Source organism: Rhineura floridana, chromosome 20 (genome assembly GCF_030035675.1).
Source record: "Rhineura floridana isolate rRhiFlo1 chromosome 20, rRhiFlo1.hap2, whole genome shotgun sequence".
Classification (NCBI taxonomy): Eukaryota; Metazoa; Chordata; class Lepidosauria; order Squamata; family Rhineuridae; genus Rhineura; species Rhineura floridana.
The window spans coordinates 8,033,949-8,057,986 of NC_084499.1; the positions used below are offsets into that span (position 1 = coordinate 8,033,949).

Consider the following 24,038-nt stretch of genomic DNA (forward strand, 5'->3'; position numbering starts at 1 on the left):
GTGGAAAAGCATGCCCCTTGAGTCCCAGCACAGTCCCATCCCTGCAGCAGCACATCTCAGTCTGCAGCTCTTCCTGATAAGGCCCACGCAGAGGGGTGGGGCAAGGCAGGTGGAAATGCTTGCCCCTTGATGGTCCCAGCAGTCTCACCCCAGCAGCAGTACCTCTCAGTCTGCAGCTCCTCCTGATATGGCCCAGGCCGAGGGGTGGGGCAAGACAGGTGGAAATGCTTGCCCCTTGATGGTCCCAGCACAGTCTCACCCCTGCAGCCCCACCCCTTGAATTGAGCAAAAAGATAAGAGTTTCCACAACAGAGTCAAGAAAAGTCCCAAATTCTCCAGGGTTAATTAATATGCCAATTGATTTCAGTGGAGTACATCTACAGATGTCCAGGATTTGAGGGTGGGCATGGAAAGGAGAACTCCATGGATGGATCACACCCCAGTCTGAAGCTTCCTTGCTTCCAAGTACTTGAAGAACTAAAGGGCCAAATGACGGGGGCTTGCATGACAGCCCCAACCTTTGTTTCACAACATATTGAAGGCAGCCTTGTCAGTGAGGGGAGAGGGTTCTCAAACTCTAGCAGAGGTGGGCCCTCCTCTTGTAAGGTCTATCTGCTCAGCTGCTCTTTAGGCAAATGCAATCCCACTTCAGCAGAGAGATCAACTAGTACTCACCAAGCACAAAACTAGCATCCTCCTTTTTTAAAAAAAAGTGGCAATTTATCAGATTTACCAGTCATTTTCGACTACAAATATGGTTTCTTACAGTCTCTAGCTGGAGGCCCAAGATAAGTGTGTCAATGTCTGCACCCAACACCATTATCTGCCAGTGATAATTTGCAATTTTACTGATATTAGCCCAGCATTAGTAGTGGTGTTTGGTATGGCTTGCTCGGAGTCCACCTGAATTACCTTTTACTCTGTAGTGATGATAACCTTCAGAATATATAGGAGATAAATAGCTTTCATGGTGTGTATATTCCTCCCCCCCTCCATTGTTTAAATTGTTCTTGTCTGGAAAAGTTTAATCTTTACTGACCTAGAGATGACTCATAAATCATTTTTATGTATGTATTTATAGATTCTGCAAATGTTTGTATCCATGGCTCAGAGCAACGTAATTCCCTGACTTCTTAAATTCATTTCCTAAGGAAGCAAAATCAGTCTCTGAATGTGATGCTGGAAAAGGATCTCAAGATATGATAAGAAATGCAATGTTAAAGGGAAAGGACAAAAAATTGGAGTGGGCCTATCATATTTATTTATTTGAAGGCAGAACATGATAGAACAGTATTTTTGTGCCTTCTCAACATCACACTTGAGAAAAGAAGACTTTGTAGGGCAAGTTTACAGCTTGGTCATTTATAATATCTGATGTACTCAACAGATTTCTAAAAACATTACTTTAAGAAGATTGCTAGCTCTTACTTTTTTTTTTTTTTTTGCAACATTTACAGTATATCTACAACATGACTCCTTCACCCCACAAAAGTGGCTTAAAATCTGATAAATAAAACTACAAATGAAACCTGTTACAGAGAGGCAAAATGGTAGTGGCATTTTGGCAACTTATGGGTGGGATAAAATGGAGAGGGCTTATCAGCAGTGAGGAAATCTTTTCCCAGCAGCTGATGGACACAATTTCCCCTCCCCCACAGCAGAAGCCATCTGGGAATGAATGTCATGCCATCGTTCTGAGATAGCTTTGGAAGAAAAAACTGGCAGCCAGCACTTGCCTAGTAGAGCTGGCCACTGCAAAACTGTAAATGCAGCAAAAGTGACAGTTTCCATGTTGTGTGGTGGCGAGTTCCATAAATCAAAGATACGTTGAATGAAGAAGTATTTTTTTCTTGTTTGTCCTGAATCTGTTGCTAGCAGTTTGATTGGTTGGCTTCCATTCCCAATAATACATTTAGAGGAAGAAAAATATATATATCTCCGTTCTCCATCCTTACAATGGGATGGGGAACTGTTTGCAGCCCAAGCGCTGCATGCCCTTGTAGACGTTTGGGGGACATTCCCTAGTGCATTCCCTTATGGACAACATTCTAGTGGAGGACAGTCCAGAGGAAAAAGTGGGTAGAGAAATGGATGCATGTCTTATCTTTTTGTAGGCTACAGTTGAACACACAAAAAGGGATATCTGGGTTGTAGCCAATGTTAGTCCTCCTGAGGAGACCCATTGAAATGGATGGATATGACTTTCAAGTCTTTTGATTTCAGTGGGTCTACTCTGAATAAACTCTTAGTTGGTTACAACCCTATGTGTGTGCGTACACCCCTACCTCTATCTCCATTCTCACTCACGCATCTCGGCCAAGCAACAACACTCAAGGGTGTGGAGCTGGGTCAGGGAGGGTGTTGCTTGGGCAGAAATGTTGTGGCCCACAGAGAATTTTGATGGCCAGAACGAGAGGCCCAGAAGGCTGCAATCAGTCCCCAGCTGTAAGGTTCCTCACCCCTGCCTGATGATAATTCCTCTATAGAACTGAGGTATTGTTTTTTCATATAATTATCTTTTATTTTATTTTTCAGAATATACAGCAAAATGAACAGTTAATCAACAAACATGGAGTACATTGTATATACAAATGATGCTGATAATCCAATCTTGTGTCCAAACCTTAATAAAAACAAAATGGCATTTTATAATTATTTTTCACTCATTGACTTTATTCCCTCTGTCGTTCTATAAGTTTCTCTGTGTTAGTGTGAAAGATAGACCCTCTCCATAGCGAGACCTGGGATATCGGGGGAGAGAAAACTGGTAGAGTTTTGTTAATATAAACTATGAACAGGTACCACACATTGTCAAATTTGTCTGTTTTTGCTAAGCCAGGAATTTTTCTATCGTGTCGCATAAGTTTTTCAGAAAGTGCTGTTTCCCATACTCTGCCCATCCATCGTTCAGTTGAAAGATCATCCGCTAATTTCCATTGAAATGAGATTTCCATGCGGGCTGCCGCTAGCAACAAGATAACCAGGTCTTTATGCACTATGGGTACGTTCAAATGTCCTGTGTAGGACACCAAGGCCGCATCCGGAGCTAGCAATTGCCCTGTAATATCCAAGATTTTCCCAAAAACCACATTCCAGAACTTCATTACTGGTTTACAGTTCCACCACATGTGGCAAAATGAGCCCACACTTCACACCCTCTCCAACATAGAGGGGATATAGATTTATTGATGTGGTATAATTTTAAAGGTGTCCAATGCCATTGGTGAAGTATTTTGAGAGCTGTTTCTTGGATTCTAGCTGAGGCAGTTCTTATAGAAGGCTTAGACCATAACTGATTCCACTGCTGCTCATCCATGCCTACACCTAGCTCTTCCTCCCATTTCATCTTAAGACCTAAAGTGTTACCCATTGTGGCTGCTATAAGAATTTTATATATTGAAGCTGCTACACCTTTTGTCTCTGCAGCTGAGCTTGTACACATTTTCTCAAATGCTGTAAGTGTGCGTTTAGTGTCGGCTCTTTTCCCTAATTTGTGTGCTAAGGAATGCACCTGGGCTATCTGCATCCAGTTATAGGATGTCTGTCCCAGTTTTTTGCGTAATGAGACCTCTGATATGGGTTGGCCTTTTTCAATTAGATCCTGAATCCTATATAAGCCTTTCTCTTCCCATCCTTTGTATTGAGCATATTTGTCTTTATCCCTGAATTCAGGAAGGTCTAGAAAGGGGGTGAGAGGAGAAAGGTTGGGTGCTAATGTTTTCCCCCAATGTTTCCATACCGAAAAGGTTGCCTGTAGGAAAGGGTTAGGAATCTGTTTAAGTTGTGGCCATGATGGGGACAGAAATGGCCATGCTCGAATTGAGGGTACCGTCCTCTCCACCTCCATGGCTACCCACACTGTATCTTTGGAATTCCTAATAATATGCAACAGCTGTTTGAGTTGGAAAGCATCATAATATAGTTTTAGATTAGGTACCCCCAAGCCTCCCATGTATCTGGATCTGGTCATTGCACTTGTTCTATTGTATTTGTCCTTCGCAATAAATTTTTCTAGTATTTTCTGCCATTTGCCAAACCACTGTTTAGGTACTGAAATCGGGAGTACCTGGAAAAGGAACAATAATTTAGGTAAGATGACCATTTTGATGGCGGCTATCCTGCTCAACCATCAGTTCTTTGACTATTGTCTTTGTGACTTTGTTGAAGTTGCATCACCTAAGTTGATTAAGATCTTTAGAGATCAATACTCCCAGATAGCGGAAACTGCCATGGCTTAATCGAAAGCCTGAGTTTGTGCTTAACCAATTTTGTTCGGCCAGGGACATATTAAACATAACATTACTGATTTTGAGTAATTGATCTCTAAGCCTGCAACATTGCGATACTCTTCTAGAGCCTCTTTTATAAAGGGGATTGCCCTGTCTGGATTCTTAAGCATCAATAACACATCATCAGCAAATAAGTTAATAGTATGATCTTTGCCTCCATCGTGGATGCCCTCTATCCCTAAGTTATGCCTTACCCCCTGCGCTAAGGCTTCTATAGTGAGGGCAAATAATAATGGGGATAGAGAGCATCCTTGTTTAGTTCCCCTTCCCAATTCTATGCGGCGAGATTCTAGACCATTTCTGCATATTATTGCTGATGATTTTGAATATAGTTGGTCAATCAGATGTGAAAACGCTTTTCCAAAGTTCATTTTATGCAACAACTTTTTTAGGAACCCCCATTCCACCCTATCAAAGGCTTTAAATGCATCAAGAGAGACCAAAGCTGCAGAAAGCTTGTTAGTATTGATAACGTATAATATTCAGGACCCTGCGTATTTAATCTGCTATATTACGTCTTGGCATAAACCCAGATTGATCTGGGGATATAACTTGGCTGATAAATACATTCAGTCGCTTAGCCATTATTGAAGTTAACAATTTGGCATCTTGATTTATAAGTGCTATGGGGCGAGAGGAGTTCAGTGACTTGGGGATCTCTGTCAGGCTTTAGTAGTACTATTATTTTTGAGTTACGCCAAGTGTCAGGTATTGCTCCCCCCGACAGCATGCTGTTAAATAATTGAGTCAGCCAGGGAGCAAGATCCACTTTAAATGCCTTATAGAAGTCGCTGGTGAATCCATCATCGCCTGGAGCTTTGCCATTTTTCAGATTCTTGATAGCATTGATGACTTCTTCAGTCGTCACTGGTTGATTCAAATATGACATCTGATCTGGAGAGAGATTTTTCAATTCTGTTTGTGCCAGATACTCTTCTATTTTGTGGTCATCTGGTTTGTCTAACGTGTATAGTTTTGAGTAGTACATTTCAAATTCCTCATTAATTTTCCTGTAGTCCAGAAGCAAAGATCCATTTTCATTTTTAATTCCTGGGATGAGATTTCGAGATCGTTGCTTTTTAAGGGCATGAGCTAATAGTTTAGAACCCTTGTCGCCAAATTCATAATATTGTCTTTTTGTATAGGCCATTGCCACATGTGCTTTTTCTATTTCCAGGGATTGGAGTTCTCTCTGTTTAGTATTCAGTGTTTGGCCTATTTTCCTATCTCCAGACCTTTTAAACTCTTTGTCCAGTTTATCTATATCATCCAGGATGCTTTTGACATATTTTTGACGTTCTCTCTTGAGGAAGCTGGCTTCCTTGATGCAATGCCCCCTTACGACTGACTTCATAGCATCCCAAATCACGTGCAACCCAACCTCCGGAGCGTTGTTTTCTTGGAAGTAATGATCAATGGTTTCCTTCTTGTTGGAGCTGAAGTTTTCATTAGCGAGTAAAGTGGGGTTGAATTTCCATGAGGTAGTTTGCCTCAAGGTTGACTTTTTGTACAGTGTGATATTGGAGCATGGTCCGATACAGTATTTACTCCTATTTCAGCCTCAATTACTCTCTCCCATGCCTCTTTATTGATGAAAATGTGATCCAGCCTTGAATATGAATGAAACCTGTGGGAGTAAAAAGTGTAATTTCTTTCTGAAGGATGAAGCATTCTCCAAGGGTCCAGCAGGTTGTGGGATGTAAATAGGTCTGATATGCCAGTATCGTTGTTGCACTCCCTTCGTTTACTGTTGCTGCGATCCAGCCTGCTATGGAGGCAGCTATTAATGTCTCCCCCAATAATGACTGGGCCGTGGGCAAAGTTCTCTATTGTCTGTAGTGTTGTTCTTAGATAGGTCAGCTGTCCTTTATTGGGAGCATATATGGAACAGAAAGTTAGTTGTTCTGCTTCGATCAAACCATTTACTATTACATAGCGACCATTTGGATCCGATAAACTATCACCACTGGGGGGCATTTTTTAGCCACCAGGATGGCCACCCCCCTAGCTTTTGAAGTTCCTGCGGCACAAACCTGCTTGCCTATCCAGCCCTGAAACTTTTTAGCCTGGTGAGTCTCTTGGAGGCAAATTATATCTGGAAGTTTGCATTTGAGTGCTGTTACTACTCTGATGCGTTTGATGGGGGATCCCTAGCCATTGACATTGAGAGAGAGTATCTTTAGTGTACTAATCCTCATGTTCATAATATTGAGAAGGGAGAGTGAGAGTGTTCAAATGTGGTTTTGCTTTTTTGATACCAGAGAGATGGTGCCTTGCCTGTACTCCGAACCTTATAACCCCACATGGGCAAAAAACTAAACAGAACAGAAACAACAAACAAACTGGCGAGGGCAGTCTGTAATTAGTTGACTGCCATGAGACCACCGAGAATTGCCTCAACCCGCTCAGGTGGTGGGGGGATAGCGAGGACCGTACTTACATATAGGTCCTCTCCCTTCACGGACTGATGAGAGAAATGTGGCTATGATAGCTTATATAATTCACTCAATTAACCCTGCATGCTTGTATGTAGATCAGATCGGGTGCAGGTATGGATTGGTGCGCTCAACCATCAGTTTACCGGAGTAGGATCACTGCTTCTGCTGCTCTCCCCTTCCACCTGTGCTGCAGTGTCTTCTTGTTTTTTGTTGTTCTTGCCTCTTTTACTCTTTTGATGTTCCCGTGGAGTGTTCCTTTCATCTGAGTCAGAGACTTGTTTGTCCTGCTGTTTATTTTTGTCAGATGAGACGTGGAGATCGCAGAGTAATTTCTCTGCTTGCTTTCCTGTGCTTGCTGTAAAGCATTTCCCTTCGTAGATCACCACCAGCTTAAAGGGGAATCCCCACCGATATCTAATTCCTGCCTCTTGTAGCACAGCTGTATATGGTCTAAAGTTTTTCCGCCTGCTCAGCGTGTCAGGACTAAGATCTTGAAAGATATCAATTATATTGTTATTGTACTTGATTTCCCTAAGATTGCATAGTGCTTTGTAGATTTTCTCCTTTATTTTAAAATGCTCATATTTGATGATTATGTCCCTTGGAGGACCGTCAGGTTTAGGGCGAGCTCCCAGTGCCCTGTGTGCTCTGTCGATGTTTTTGGCTGAGAGAGTTACTCCCAGATTAAGTGTATTAAACCAGTCTGTAATAAACTTGGACATATCTGCCCCTTCCTCTCTTTCAGGGATCCCTCTCACCCGAATATTGCCTCTTCGGGCTCGATCCTCCTGTTCTGCCACTCTCAGCTCTAATTCTTTAGTCGCCATTTTTAGCCTCTCTAACTTTTCGTTGTGTCTTAAACCTAGATCCATGGCTGCATTAGCCGTTTTAGTCATTTCCTTTGTTTGTGTTGAAAGGCTTTCTATTTTCCCCTCTAGTGGTTGTAGAGCCTTTGCCCAATCAGTTGAGAGAGCTTTTCTGATTTTATCTATGGAATCATCTGGGTCGTAATCGTTTGACATAGAGCTTGTCTGTTTCCCGCCTTTGAGGGCCTTCTGGCCTCCCCGAGTGATGTCAGTTTCACTCTCTGCGTCTGACAGGCCTGTGAAATCTGTGCTAATTTTAGCTTCCGTGCTGAATTTAAGGATTTTTGCTGGGGATCCTTGGGTTGTCTGAGACATCACCTGCCTGATCTTAATGGTTAGAAGAAAACTGCTTACAATTTGCAGGGTTTTACATGCGATAGTTGTTCCGTGAATGCAGGAGCCTCGGCTCTATGCCGCCATTCTGCCGGATGGCAAGCCATGCCCCCAGAACTGAGGTATTGTTGAGGTTAAGTTTTATATTTCTCTTCCAGAGCTGCAGGAGAGAAAATTGGAATGCTAGAATCATAAATGTCAGATGAGCATCTCATTTTGGTTATACTTCTCTGGGTTGTGGGCATCTTTTAATGCCAAAATAAATAAGTCTTTAATTCTTCCCAGCAGTTTTTTGTGGGTCTTTTTTTGTGTGCTTAAATTGTGCTTAAATAGCCAACAACTTCAGCTTCGTCTCCTTGCAGAGAAACAAAAGGAGAATGAAAAGATGTGCGAGTCCCTGTCAAAGAAGCACCTTGCTGCTGAGCACCTCCACGAGTATGAGCACCTCAAGAAGGAGAAGGAGAAGCTGCAGAAGCAGCTTGGGAAGCGAGAGGAAGAAAACAGGGATCTGATGCACAATGTTTACAATGTTAGCAATAAACTAAACAGGTAATGATGTGTCATTGTTTAAGTCTATGTGAAGGAAAAATATGGTCCTTCCCCTCCCCTCCACCCCAAGGACTGAGGAGGCACCATCCTTTTTCTTGGGGCATCACAACTAGAGACAAGATGTGTTGGGTGGCTTGGGTTATAATAACACAACTATCTTTGGGTGGGTTTGCCTTTACTGACAGGGCTGAACTAGACTTAACACTGGGGTAGTCAACTCAGTGCCCTCTAGATGTTGCTGGACCACAGCTCTCAGCATCCTTGACAATTGACCATGTTGGCTGGGGCAGATGGGAGTTGTAGTCTAACAACATCTGAAGGACACTATGTTGTCTGCCCCTGTGTTACACACAGGCTATACACCCACTTTGTTAAATCAGCTGCAGGAGGGGAAGATCAGAGCACAGAATAGACAGACAGACAGACAGACAGACAGACAGATAGATAGAAAGCGTGTGTGTGTTTAAAACCTTTTCTTGGAAAAGGCCATAGCTCAGCTTTGCATGCAGAAGGTCTTAGGTTCAGTTCCCCAGCATCTCCAGATAGGGCTGGGAGAGAGAGAATCGTGTCTGAAACCCTGGAGAGCCAGTCAGTGTAGACAGTACTGAGCTAGATGGACCAATGAACTGACTCTGTACAAGGCAGCTTCCTAAGTTCCTGTGTATTGGTTTGCGCTCCAAAATGTCCCACCAGCCACTTTTCCAGTTGCATGTTTACCTTTGCAAGCACATCTAGAACCCTGAAAGGGAGGAAGGGGTAGCATCTTGGAGGGGGATTTTGAGTAGGTTGGAAATGCTTAAATTATCCCCTTCTCTTCCCCCTGCCCCCACCCTCTGCTGTGAGATCTGGATGATGCGGGTTAATCTGTGAGTCAGATAACATTCCAGATCCTCCAAGTCAGGAGTTGTTAGTTTATGACCTGGTCCATTCCAGTCCTGTACTTCTAATTTTTTCCCCCAAGGCATCCTTGGTTTTTCATGATAATGAGAATGGTATTAGCACAGTCCAGTCACAATTTATGGTGCCAGTGTTTAAGCTTGTACTGACTAGTTCATTTGGGATGTTACAGGTTGCAAATTGAGCTGAACGCTAAACAGCATCAACTGTCAGAGAATGACAAATTGCTGCACTCGCTGCGGCTGGAGCTCAAGGTATACGAAAAGTTAGACAAAGCAATCAGAAGTCAAAAAGGTAAGAAATGATGTGATCTAGTCTCAGAACAGGTCTCAGTATATATTCCATAAAAAAAATGTTGTTTCCACTTTTCATTGGATACCAGGATTGGACACCCTCATTCCCATTGTGAACAGAGATGCTAAGAGCTCCTCTCTCTGAGCAAGTGCCATATTGGCTGATTGGGGGGTGCATTGATGGGGAAGCAGTATGCCGGCACCTTTTTGTGGTTATCCCTTTTTTGTTGTTTTAGATGTGGCAGCCATTTTGTGTTATAGCATTCCTTCATGGCAGCCATTTGTGACCAGTTAGTGACCCTTGGGATATAGAAAGCAGGCTTTTACCAAATGGCGGCCTAGAAATTTTGTAAATACTTATTTGATTCCAAATGTAGCCAACGTGAATTCTCCTATCAGTAATGTTATCTAGAAAATGCCTTCTCCCAAAGAAACCAGACAAGCCATTTCGTTCCTCCTGATGTTTACTACACCCTCTTCCTCTGTTCCTACACCATCCTCTGTTGATATTCAAGTCTGGGGATTCCTGGTACCACAGGAAAATCTATCCTGTGTTCTTAGCTACTTGTTGCCCACAGTTTCATGAGAAACCAGGTTGATTTTTACATAATGCAAATGCCATTCCCCAGTTGTTCCTGTCATGCTCCAGAAATTTAAGAAAATTCATTTTCTTAAAGAGGCTGGTAAATCAGCATTTGTCTGGGTCAAATACATATTGGCTCTTTTTTCTTTCTTGTAGGCTGCCTAAATGACCTAACATCTACCAGTTGATTGGTTAATTAGTGAACTTCTTTGCAAGGCTATGATAAAAGTACATTCCCATGCTTGCTTCCCCACTTAGCATTTGGAGTGATGTGTCCCTAGAAGAAAGAGAGAAGGGAAGGTAGCAGGATTCAGCTTGTTGGAGTTTATGGGATAAAACAATTATATGGTTCTATCTTTATCAGAGTAAACTGGCAAAAAATGGAATGAGCAATAACCAGCACTACCCTCACACGGTCTAGCAGAATAAAACAAATAAGCTTTCTCCAGTAGAATATATAAAGATAGTTTACTCACAAACACTTCATGTATACAGCGATACCGGCACAACTTGGGAAATTATTTTATTATTTATTGATTGAATTTATTAGTCGCCCATCTGGCTGGCTGTCCAGCCACTCTGGGCGATGTACAAAATAAGCATACAATACCTAGACATTAAAAATCTAAAAACAATGAAGATAAAATCTAGCCCACCCCAAAAGCCTGCCTGAAGATATTATCAGAAAGAAGAAATGTAGGTTACTCTCAGTCCATAGTTTTCAGCTTCTGACAAGCAGCCTCATGCCTGCGTGCTTCATGTGGTAATGGAGAATTCAAAAGGCAGTAGAACGAGAAGGAGGAAGGGAAGGGGAAAAACAACAATCAAACAGGAACTACATCACAGCAAACTATAGAGATTTTGTGAGTGTGACCAGAGAACGCACTTCTCCCTTTAACTGTACTAAAGCATCTATAACCCTCCACCTAGTGGTAGCATGCGAGGTTGCCTATTTCCAACACAACTAACTGCAGTCATTAGGAAGAGAACACCCACATTGTTGGGGAAGCAACTGGTAGAGCAGGCAACAAGTAGAAAAGGCAAATTGAGCTATTAATATACTTTTGAGTATGTAGTTTGAAAATACTGCCATTTTGCCTGTGTTCAGCATATTTCACAAATAAACCCAGATGATTAGGCCTCTTGGCCTCTTCATTTTACAGTAGTAAACATGGTTTTATTACAAGGCAAAGCTGAAAGAGATTTTCCAAGGCCACATAGCTAGCTTCACACATGTGTTGGGAACGGGGCCTAGATTTCCCACATATAAACCCAAGGCTGCTGTCATACCTACATTGATAAACTTACAGTTGAGGCAGAGAGTTAAAACAGGGCTGGCATGAGCTTAGCAACAAGAGAGAAAGATGTTCCTGGAAAATGATGCTTAGTATCCCAAGCACAGATATGACTCATCTGATCATGAAACCATAAACCTTTGTCCTTCTGGCAAGTTAAAAATATTTTGGGTTCTCTGTTTCCATGATTAGACGTTCAGGCTTCTGATGAAGAAACTGCCTTCATTTTCAGAATCTAGTTACTACCAGCATTCCCTTTTTCTTGTTTTGTAATTTTTGCACCATGAATTGGTCCCACGCTTGCTTGCTTTTTCTTTCTTTCACCTTCCCTTCCGTCCTGACAAGACTGAGATGCTGTTGGTGGATGGATTCATACCCTGTCCTGGATGGGGTTACACTCCCCCTAAAGGAGCGGGTTCGTAGCTTGGGAGTCGTTCTAGACTCTTCCCTTTCACTTGAGGCTCAAGTAGCCTCGGTGGCACGGAATGCGTTCTACCAACTTCGGTTGGTAGCCCAGCTACGTCCCTATCTGAGTAAGGAGGACCTTACATCAGTTGTACATACTCTGGTAACCTCGCGTTTGGATTACTGCAATGCGCTCTACGTAGGGCTGCCTTTGAAGACAGTTCGGAAGCTACAGCTAGTGCAAAATGCGGCTGCAGATTGTTAGCAAGGACCAAGCAGTCCGAGCACATAACACCTGTTCTGACTCGCTTGCACTGGCTACCAATATGCTTCCGGGCCAGATTCAAAGTGTTGGTATTAACCTATAAAGCCTTATACGGCACGGGACCACGATACCTGTTGGAATGCCTCTCCCGATACGAACTGGCCCGTACACTACGTTCTGCTACGAAGGCCCTCCTCCGGGTTCTGACTCATAGAGAAGCCCGGAGGGTGGTGACAAGATCTAGGGCCTTCTCAGTGGTGGCCCCCGAACTGTGGAACAGTCACCCCGAGGAGGTGCGCCTGGCGCCGACATTGTTATCCTTTCGGCGCCAGGTTAAAACCTTCCTCTTTTCCAAAGCATTTTAATTTAAGTTAACCTGATTTTCATATTTGTTGTACTGATTTTAGATTGTTCTTATTTTATATGTTCTTATTGTATTATATTGTGTATTTTATTGTATTCTCTGTGTTCATCGCCCAGAGAGCTATTGCTAGTCGGGCGGTATGAAAGTCTAATAAATAAATAATAATAATAATAATAATTTTCTTTCCAAATGCCCTTCAGTGTATATATATGTATATATATTCCCTTCCAGTCTTTTAATATACACAGTTTTACCTTGGGTATGCAACATTAGCTTTTGTGGACAAAGTGAAAAATAATTTTTCGCTCGTATTACGTATTTGGAGGGTAAAAACAATTAAGCCTGAAGGTTTGTGTGTCTGTTTCTCCCCCCGTTATTTTAAAATCGTTATCATTTTGTACCTACTGTTTGTAGTTAGCTCTTAATACCTGGTTCAAATGTGCTCATTCAACATTTTAATAATGACTTTTTAAATTGTTCACAATGGCAATTAAAAAAAATGAAACCGTCCTCAGATTGCAGCCACGGCAGAGTAGATGAATGCGGGAAAGATCAAAATCACCTACTTGACTTGCATGAACTGTTAACTGAAATACAGAACTTGAGAGTGCAACTTGAAAGGAGCATCAAGGCAAACAAGATGTTGCATATGAAAGTGGAAGAACAGCTTTCCCGAGGAATGAGAGAGAGAAGCAGTTCAGGATCAACCACGAATATCGGCTGCCTTTTCAAACAAGAGTTGCCGAATTACGCTGGGATAAACGGTATGGTGTGGTGCACCAAGTTCTACTCAGAGTAGACCCATTAAAATTAATGGATCTAAGTTAGCCATGCCAATTATTTTCAGTGGTCTTCTCTTGAGTAGGAGTGACATGGGACACAACCCACTCATATCTGTGTGTATTGGTTAAACAGGGTTTTCTTCCAATCTGCTGGAAATTATACAGCTGGCTGTATACTATAGCCAGCAGGGATTTTTCACATTCCGCCGTGTTAAATTGAAAAAAAAACCCCATGCCATTCTGCTGCTTTCCATAAGCTCATTTCAAAACAAAATCTTACAAATCTTATAGTCCTCAACTCAAAAATGCTTGCTTAACAACCCTCTATGTTTTCATGGCAATACACAAAACACTCAGAGAGAATCTAGTGTTCAAAGTGTAAAATAAGAGAAAAAAATCCAGACTCCTGTTGGACATTTTTCTATCAGTGGTCTCGTAATTTGTTGAAATTAATTAAAAATCAGCCATGTTCACAGAGTACCTGTAATTGTATTACTGACCATCTTCTGCAGTTTAAAAGTTAAAAAAAATGCATGGCTGATTTTTAATTAATTTAAGAAATTTAACATTGGAGTCTGTGATAGCACAGGCATGCTCAGCAAGAATCAATTATCAGTATTGTAAAAGCCAGACGAACAACTGTTCGGCTTGCCTGATCAGGGCGCTACACACATGCCAGACATTTATTCCACTTTAAACAATCATGGCTTCCCCCAAAGAACCCTTGGAAGTGTAGTTTGTGAAGGGTGCTGAGAGTCATTAGGAGACTCCTGTTCCCCTGACAGCTCCAATGGCCAGAGTGGTTTAATAGTCAGCCCCTCTTCCCAAAGAATACTGCTGATTGTAGCTCTGTCAAGGGAATAGAGGATGAGGGAACATATCTCAGCACCCTTCATAAACTACACTTCCTGGGATTCTTTAGGGGAAGCCACAACTGTTTAAAGTGGAATAAATGTCTGGTGAGGATGTGGCCAGGGACAGCTTTGGTTTAGAATTGAGTGGGAGACTATACGTGTCTACTGTAGAATAAAAAGGGTGGAAACCCTGAAAAATAATCATACTGTTAACAGTGTTTTTCTTTTGGAAAGGAAAGTGTCTGCCCTGTGCCCACCCATCCAACCTCCCTCTCCTCCCCCTCTTCCTTTTCCTCCCCTGCCCACTCCAGCCCTTCTCCTCCTCCTGTGTGATCATTCACCTATCCTAAGCATGATTGCAGAGTAAATCCCATTCAACTCAATAAGCATGCAAATGATCGAACCTGCCCTCTTCCACTCCCTCTTCCGCCTGCTCCCATCCCTCCTCCTCCTCTCCCCCTCTCTCCTCCTCTCCCCATGGTCAGTTTCACCTATCCTAAGCATGATTGCAGAGTAAATCCCATTCAACTCAATAAGCATGCAAATGATCGAACCTGCCCTCTTCCACTCCCTCTTCCGCCTGCTCCCATCCCTCCTCCTCCTCTCCCCCTCTCTCCTCCTCTCCCCATGGTCAGTTTCACCTATCCTAAGCATGATTGCAGAGTAAATCCCATTCAACTCAATAAGCATGCAAATGATCGAACCTGCCCTCTTCCACTCCCTCTTCCGCCTGCTCCCATCCCTCCTCCTCCTCTCCCCCTCTCTCCTCCTCTCCCCATGGTCAGTTTCACCTATCCTAAGCATGATTGCAGAGTAAATCCCATTCAACTCAATAAGCATGCAAATGATCGAACCTGCCCTCTTCCACTCCCTCTTCCGCCTGCTCCCATCCCTCCTCCTCCTCTCCCCCTCTCTCCTCCTCTCCCCATGGTCAGTTTCACCTATCCTAAGCATGATTGCAGAGTAAATCCCATTCAACTCAATAAGCATGCAAATGATCGAACCTGCCCTCTTCCACTCCCTCTTCCGCCTGCTCCCATCCCTCCTCCTCCTCTCCCCCTCTCTCCTCCTCTCCCCATGGTCAGTTTCACCTATCCTAAGCATGATTGCAGAGTAAATCCCATTCAACTCAATAAGCATGCAAATGATCGAACCTGCCCTCTTCCACTCCCTCTTCCGCCTGCTCCCATCCCTCCTCCTCCTCTCCCCCTCTCTCCTCCTCTCCCCATGGTCAGTTTCACCTATCCTAAGCATGATTGCAGAGTAAATCCCATTCAACTCAATAAGCATGCAAATGATCGAACCTGCCCTCTTCCACTCCCTCTTCCGCCTGCTCCCATCCCTCCTCCTCCTCTCCCCCTCTCTCCTCCTCTCCCCATGGTCAGTTTCACCTATCCTAAGCATGATTGCAGAGTAAATCCCATTCAACTCAATAAGCATGCAAATGATCGAACCTGCCCTCTTCCACTCCCTCTTCCGCCTGCTCCCATCCCTCCTCCTCCTCTCCCCCTCTCTCCTCCTCTCCCCATGGTCAGTTTCACCTATCCTAAGCATGATTGCAGGGGAGTAAATCCCATTCAACTCAATAAGATGCAAATGATCAATGCATTCTCAGCAAACTTCCACAGGATCTCATTTCTTACCTCCCAGATTAAAAAGCAGAGAAATTCACTAAAAAAAAAATCCAGCCAAATAGGCAAAAAATAATAGGCAAAAAAACAACAACCAACCCTTGCAGTTCAATCCATTTCCTGTGTAGCTTGTAAGAATTTGGTAATAAGTGCCTCTGAGCATATGGTGAGTGGTGGCAACACCTGCAATCAGGACTGCATCTCCAAAGATGAAAAATTATATTTTTTGTATGTTTGTTGCTGTTCTTGTTTTGCTTCTTTCCAGTGTTACAGAGAATCTAACCTAGAAAATTATATTTCTCTCATGGATGACAGAGATCTCCAGGTGGGTAGTGTAGCTCCCCCTACATCTCAGAGACAGGAAACGCTTCAGCAAATACTTTTGCTCCTCCCTTCTTGCTGAGGCTCAGTTCATTTCCTGTCTCAGCTCGGAGTGCATCTTATTTGATCTCTATCCTCACTGAGGCCTATCTGTTTTTCTCCTCACCGTTTTTCTAATTATATGTTTCTCTTTCCTTCCCTCATACTTACCTCTGTTTGTCATTCCTAAAAAAAAAAAATCTTCTGTCAGATTCTCTTCGCTCACTTTCTGTCAAGCTTTCCTTTATTCCTGCTTCGACATGGATAAAACAAAGGGGCAACCCAAAAGCCTGGGCAGCGCTCAGCAGTAGCTGCAGTGAGCGCCCAGTTGCTACAGCTTCTCCCCCATTTTACAAGGACAGCCAAATATTGGTGCTGATGATTCTGCTGAGGGAACTTCATCGGGGTCTCGTTTCTGCAGCCTGCGTAAATCCGCTAAGAATTGCCAGGCCTCTGATGTATATTTCCAGTCAGTGAAGTCCACAGAGGTGATCTGGTTACTGATGGGGTTGAGGGAAGTGGCGGTGCCAGAAGGGAGTGGAGTGGCAGCGCCTGCCATTTTGGAACAATGCAGTGGCAGCAGCTGCCATTTTGGAACAATGCAGTGGCAGCAGCTGCCATTTTGGGTAGCAGCAGAGCAACAGCACCCACATTTTGGACCACAGTGGAGTGGCAGCATCTGCAATGTCGGCACACGGGAGCAGTAGCCCCCGCCATTTTGAATTACAGCAGAGCGGCAGCACCTACATCGGCTGATCTATGCGTTGTTGCCCTGTCAGCGGCACGGCAGCCACGATCTCTGGACCCTTCATTTTTTTCACCAAATATGGCTAGGGAGCTAGAGCTGCTGTCCTCAGATGAGGAGCAGGTAGTGGAATTGGCGCCTAGCGTCAGCAGTACACTAGAAGACCAGCTGTGTCAACAAGGTGCACCCCATCTCATTCGTAGAGCAGCAACAACCGCCACAGGTCCTGCTGTCTGATCTTTTGTCACCTGGCTTGCTCCAACAACTTAAGGACACCATGATTGGCGATCTGGCTGCTGAATTAGTATGGGGAGGGGCATCAAAACGATCTCTACCTCCTCCCCAGGGTGATATGGAGGTTGATCTCCCACAATTAAAGAGGCATTCAGGGATGCAGCAGCAAGAAATATTGTCATCCCTCAGTCCTTTCACAGCATAGGGCATAGTTCTACTATAGGGGCTAGATAGCAGTTGCCTGCTGTGTATGACACATATCCCGAGGCTGAAGGGAGAGAATGTGTTAGAGGAAGGGGAATGGAGTGATGATTCGGGTCTAGATGAATTAGTTTCAACAAGGCTATTCATAGACATATATTATCCTCCTTTGTTTTGCAAAGTAGTAGCTGCTCTTGATTTAGCTCCAGCACAGCAGCAACAGGAACCAATCTCCAAAAGTGCTCTAGTGCTGCCCGTTCCAAAAATGTCAGGTAGGTGCATTCCATTACCAGCCCCATTTAAGGCAGTAATGAAGTCAGAGTGGGATTCACCACTTCAGCGCAAAAAGGACATTAATTACGCAAATAAGTTCTATGTTTTAGATGCTGATGTCATGGAGCAACTTAGGACTCCGGCAGTGGATGGTCCGTTTTCTGCCCTGCTTTCCCGTGCTCTTCTGCCCAGGGATGGAGATGCACAACTGAAAGATCCCAATGAGCACAGATCAGATCTAGTCCTCAAACGCTGCCACGATGCTAATGCACTGTCAGTACGTGATTCTGTTTCAGCTTCGGTCTTTGCTAGGACAGCACTGCTGTGGGTGGAAGATCTGTTAGACAGTGCTAATCAGAACCCGGCCAGATTTAGGAAAACTCTGCTGAAAGTTTCCAGATCCCTAACATTCATAGCAGATGTGACTATGGACTCCACTCAATTTTTCTGCAGGGCTATGGCAGCTGCAGTGGTTGCTCGTAGGCACCTGTGGCTTAACCACTGAGATATGGACACATCCTCACGTTCTAATCTGGCTTTGGTCCCCTTTTCTGGATCATAGTTATTTGGTGATGCAGCACTAAAGGACGTCCTAGTACTGACTAAGGACAAAAAGAAAATGATGCCCTCTCAAATGCGGGATTGCAGACGTCCATACAGGCCCCCCTTCACCTATCAGTCCTTTTATGGCTCCAGTCCTACAGGGTGAGGCCATGATTTCAGAAGTGGCTGCCACTCTTGGAATAGACCAAGATTCCAGCAGAACCCCCAACAAGTTCCTTACTCCAGGAAGGAAGGGATGGCAGGGATGTCAGAACCAGTTGTGCTCCCACCGGTGGGGGGAAGACTAAGCAAGTTCTTCCATCGATGGCAAGACACCACTCAGGACATGGGTTCTAAAGATTATGAAAAACGGATACAAGATAGAGTTAGAGTATCTGCCTGCCAGGTTCCTTCCTTCGCCCATCTCCAAGTCCACCGCGAAGCTGCAAGTGGTCTCAAATGAAATTTGTCATTTATTCGACATCTCTGCAATCAAGGAAGTTCCTTCAGAGGAGTTTTTCTCAGGGCTATATTCAGACTTCTTGGTGAGGAAGAAGGATGGAATCTGGCGTGTGGTACTCGATCTCAAATTCCTGAACCAATTTGTCACCCAACGGAAATTCAGGATGGAGACCCTCACATCCATATGGGAGGCCCTTCAGCCCTAGGACTTTCTAGCTTTGGTGGTCTTGAAGGAAGCCTATCTACATATCTCAATATTCCCAGCACACAGGCAGCTACTATGTTTTTATTACAATGGAGGCCATTAACAATTCGAAGCACTACCATTCGGTCTGGCCTCCACACCAAGAATTTTTACCAAAGTTATGGTGACTTTGATGGCCGGTCTTCGGCTGCAAGGTGTGCACATATATCCTTATCTGGATGACCTCCTGATTTGGTCCAAATCTTTCCATCAGGCTCGGGAGGACATCCAGATATCATTAGCTCACCTGAAGGAACACAGCTTCTTGGTGAACACTTGGAAGAGCTAGCTTAGTCCTTCCCAATGGCTGCAGCACTTGGGAACATGGTTGGACACTGTTCAACAATCCATCTCCCTATCACCAGAGAGGATTCAGAAAATCACAGCCATGGCTGTTCCATTGACTCGAGTACGTTTGGCAGACGTTATGGTGCTCGCAAAGCTCTTAGGCATGATGGCATCGGCAATAGGGATTACTCCCTGGGCTCGCTTGCACTCTAACCCGCTTCAATGGCTGCTTCAGTGGCTACTCCTCTGTTACCAGGAAGACATTGCGCACTGCAGACACCACTACGTACTTCTATCACGGCAGGTCAAGAAGTCCCTTCAATGGTGGGTGTCAGTGTCACCTGCAAAAAGGCATTCCTCTACAGGATCCACCTCGCTCAGTCATCACCACCAATGCAAGTCTCAGGGGATGGGGAGCCCATTGTCAAGGGCAGTACGTCCAAAGGCTGCAGTCGCCAATAGAAGCACTCAGAAGCATCACCTAGCTGGAACTACAGGTGGCACATCTGGCCCTTCACCACTTCTCCCACACCCTTATGCATCTGGACATGTTAATACGCACCAACAACACAGGCCTATTTGAACAAACAAGGAGGTACTTGATTGATGCTCCTGCACACAGAAGCAGTGGCAATGCTGTCATGGGCAGAGCAACACACATCGTCAATTGCAGCAGAATACATTCAAGGTCACTTGAACATAGCAGTGGTCTGGTTGAGCCGCCAGCAACTGTTTCCAGGTGAATGGGCCCTCAGCAAGGAAGTGTTCCACTCTCTCCAAGCAAGGTTCAGCAGGTTCAAGGTAGACCTGTTTGCTTCCAAGAAAAAACATCAGAAACAACGCTTGTTCTCTCGCTTCCTGAGTTGCAGAACTGAGCAACTGGATGTGCTTGTGGTTCCATGGCCAAAGGGCCTACTTTATGCATTTCCTCCAACTCTGCTGTTATCCAGGGTGCTCAGAAAGATCTGGTCAGAGAAGGCTTGAGTAGTGCTGACAGCTTACTATTGGCCAAGATGTCCCTGGTTCTCGGATATCATCCAACTGGCCAAGTCACCACCATTCCATCTCCCGTCGTGCCCAGATCTGTTCCCCCAGGGCCCTCTTCTCCATCCAGGCCCACAGTGGCTTCAGCTGACCACATGGAAATTGAGCACAAGAGACTATTAATGTCGGACATTTCTTCAGCAGTAGTGGATACCATCTTAGCGGCAAGATGACCTTTGTCGTAGTTACCAGGGTACGTGGAAGGTGTTCTCTATTTGGTGCAATAAACGAGGCAGTGGCCGAAGTGCTTTTTCTGCAAGACATTTCATTCTCCCTGCCCTACAAAAGCCCCCCTTTGAGCTGCTGAGATCCGTTCCTTTAAAAATTCATTCAAAACAGTATTCCTAGCGGCTATTATGACGGCACGTAGGGTGTCTGAGCTACAGGCTTTATATGTTGAAAAACACCTATGTACTTTCCACAAAGACAGGGTGGTGCTAGGCACTGACCCAGCATTTGTTCCCGAAGTGAACACGGCCTTCCATAGACAACAGGAAATAATCCTACCTTCTTTCTGTCCTAACCCTTCCCACCCCAAAGAGAAGGTGTGGCACTCACTACACATCAGGCATGCAGTAAAGGTGTATATGGATAGAACCAAACCATTTAGGCGATCATGGCTGGTCTGTGACCGAAATAAAAATCATTCATTCATTCATTTAGGCGATCTGAATCCCTATTTGTGTCCTTCCATCCTGCCACTATGGGGAAAAAAGTGTCAAGTGCAACACTAGCTCGTAGGATTAGGGATTGCATCTCCTTAGCTTATGACACCGTTCAATCACCATCACTGTTACACATTACAGCACACTCCACGAGATCTGCTGCCAGATCAGCGTTTCCCCCCACAAATGCTCCGACAGTAAAATTTTTGTAGAGCAGCAACTTGGTCCACAGCTAGTACCTTCAAGAAACACTACAAAATTGACCTTTGTGCCTCTGCAGAGGCTTCATTTGGCCGCAGGGTTCTGCAACAGGTCCTGTCTCCCTCTGACCCACTCTAGGTCTGCAGCTTTAGTGAGTCCCACTTGGAGACCTCTGTCATCGTTTGAAAGAAGGAAAAGTTTGTTGTTACCGTAAACGGTGTTTCTTCACGGATGACAAGAGGTCCAAGGCCCACCCTTGCAGTATTTTACTGGTGGTTGGGACTAAGTCACTGAGTGCCATGACTCCTTTTCTACAATGTTTGTTGACTGTCAGCTGACCTTGTTCCTAACCCGCTTTGTTTCTATCAAGTTTGTTGTATGGGTGAGCGTGCTCTTATTCATGTACCATGTTTCATCCTTGTGTTCTATGCTGAGGCTGACTTCTGGAGCTTTTCCAAGAAATGAACTGAGCCTCAGCAAGAGGGGAGGAGCAAAAGTATTTGCTGAAGCGTTTCCTGTCTCTGATTTGTAGGGGGAGCTACACTACCCACTTGGAGACCTCTTGTCATCCATGAAGAAACACCATTTACAGTAAGAACAAACAGTTCCTTCTCCCATTATTCATCCAAGAAATCTGTGTCAAAATTATTTTTATTAATTTCAAAGCCTTTTTATTGGTCAGTGTCATATGATGATGAAGACAGCCTTTTCTGTTTCAAACTGGCATTTCTATTCTATTTCTGTTTTGTGTGCATTAACAGTTGAATCTGAAACTGCAGTTTGATGTAAAATTAGACTGATTGCAATATGTTGCTACTTTAAGCAATTAATCTAACCGTTGAAAAAACCCAAACTTGGCCTGCCCAAGATGCACGTGTTCAGCCTGCTATGCTTAAACCACTCCATTGAAGGAAGTGTAGGCATGGTCAATTAAAAACATAGAGCAAGCCTAGAAATTTGCTAGAATATATTTCACCTCCCATTGTTTTATCTTGTGCAAACTGAGACACTCCTCATGTCCACTGGAAACTATTGTGCAGAATAGTCAGTGACATTATTCCACAATTGTTTTTGGAGGGTTTTTGGAGGGTTTTTGGAGTGTTGCTGTACTTCACATATTTACAGAAGCAGAAGAAATAATTTACTATAGGAAACTTCATTAAAATTGCAAAGTAAATCAAACATATTTAAAGTGACTTTCTGAACTATATCAACTGTCTTAATATTGTTGCTTCCCCCTGCTAAAACAAGACCAACACAGCACATGTATTTTTCGTGTTATTTGGACTGCAGCTGTTGCCACCACTCACCATATGCTCAGAGGCACATGTTATCAAACTCTTCCAAGCTACGCAGAAAGTGGATTGGACTATGAAAGACCAACCCAAATTGTTTGCATTTTTACAAATTTGTAGGGCTGTACAATTATCTCAGAGAGGAGGTCAATAGTCCTGTTCCCCTGGTGCATTCACTATAGCTGCCCAATTTCCCTGCTTTTTAAAGTTTGATAGAAATATCTGTTGGCTATAGATACGTTCTTAAACAGCAAGGGTTTTTTTTGCCTATTAGTGAATATATGCTGAACTGAGCACATCTGTAGGCTGTGATGCCGGGTACCCGTCTTCCCCCCCCCTGCCAAATCTGACCTGGAGACAGTGTGAGACTTCAAATGGATGGAGGTCAGAATGCAAACTCCCCTCGCTCAACATGGTGCCCCTATTTGAGTCAGATCCATCCTTTTAAACCAGGGTGATTCAAAATGGAGATGGTATCCTGCCCTCCACAGTTACCTAATCCTTCTTGCCAACTCCCCCTTAAGTGATCCCTCGTGTTCACTCCAGCTAAGGAGAGGGCTTTCAGGGAATCTCTTGTGTAATTTGTGAGCCTTGCTTCCTGTAACCACCTCTCTACGCACACAAACATACACACACACGTATTTACACTTTGTTCATTCCTATCAAAACCTTGGAAAACTTGAGATTTTTCAGGCATTCTACAGGAATGCACCTAAAGCCCTAATGATTGGTGGTGGAGGAGGCTTTGCAAGGATGGGGTGCGCACATCACTAATCTAAACCTGTCAATTCAGCATTTTGTCGACTGGTCACGGATCTTTAACTCAGAAGCCTCCAACTTTTGAAGGTGGTATACGTCTGAATACCAGTTGCTGGAAATTGCTGGTGCGGAGAGTATCATTGTGCTCATAGAATAGTAGAGTTGGAAGGGGCTTATAAGGCCATTGAGTCCAAGAGATTCTGTCTACATCGAGATTCTATCTGCAGACTTCCCAAAGGCATGTAGGTGGCTACTGTGAGAACAGGATGCTGGGCTAGATGGCCATTGCCCTGATCTAGCAGGTTCTTATGTAACCATTCATGCTTTTTGCTTGGGAGGGGACTAGTATGCTGACTGAAAATGCTGGGTTCAGTTTTCCTACGCTTTTGCTTACCTGAATGGTTTGTTTCATGCACAAGTTTTTGCTACAGGCGACCATGCATTACTCAGGAACGATCAATATGTGCTTTGGATGGTCTGTGAATAAATCAGCAGAATAAATTGTATGCCCTAGAGGAATATTTTTCCTCTATTTGCATTGCTTGTTCAATGAAGAGCTCTGGCAATTTAAAACTTAAGGGGAGGCAGAAATATCTGTCATGCAAATCTGAATTGTAAAGGGAACATCCAGAGCATTTCAATGCCATAGAACAGAACAAATGCCCCTTAGCTCGGAACTACTGAACAAATATTACAGCTCCATTGGCTGGCTTAGTCGTGTCCTTTTGTCTTTGAGCTTGAGCAAATATAGACAAATCATACTGTGCTAATATAGATGCAACAGTGAGCTTGGTGTGTTTCGGAGCCGTGAAATTTTGAGTTTATCGCAAATTTGAGTTTTATTATGCACGTTTGGTTTCCTTTGCTTTGAAATGTCCAG

At 43.9% G+C, this 24,038-nt stretch overlaps 1 protein-coding gene across 5 annotated transcripts in view; it reads left to right on the forward strand.

The window, feature by feature from the left end:
• CDK5RAP2 (CDK5 regulatory subunit associated protein 2) overlaps positions 1–24,038 on the forward strand; it is a 228,720-nt gene that overhangs the window by 173,269 nt on the left and 31,413 nt on the right. For 4 of the 5 annotated variants that reach the window (XR_009759736.1, XM_061603690.1, XM_061603691.1 and 1 more), the window contains 3 exons: positions 8,289–8,475; positions 9,545–9,666; positions 13,093–13,341. Coding sequence is in view for 4 of the 5 variants with exons in the window: in XM_061603690.1 (XP_061459674.1) it covers positions 8,289–8,475; positions 9,545–9,666; positions 13,093–13,341 (558 nt within the window). In the remaining variant the exon portion in view is untranslated. The remainder of the gene's footprint in view (positions 1–8,288; positions 8,476–9,544; positions 9,667–13,092; positions 13,342–24,038) is intronic. The other variant, XM_061603693.1, reaches the window with a different exon arrangement.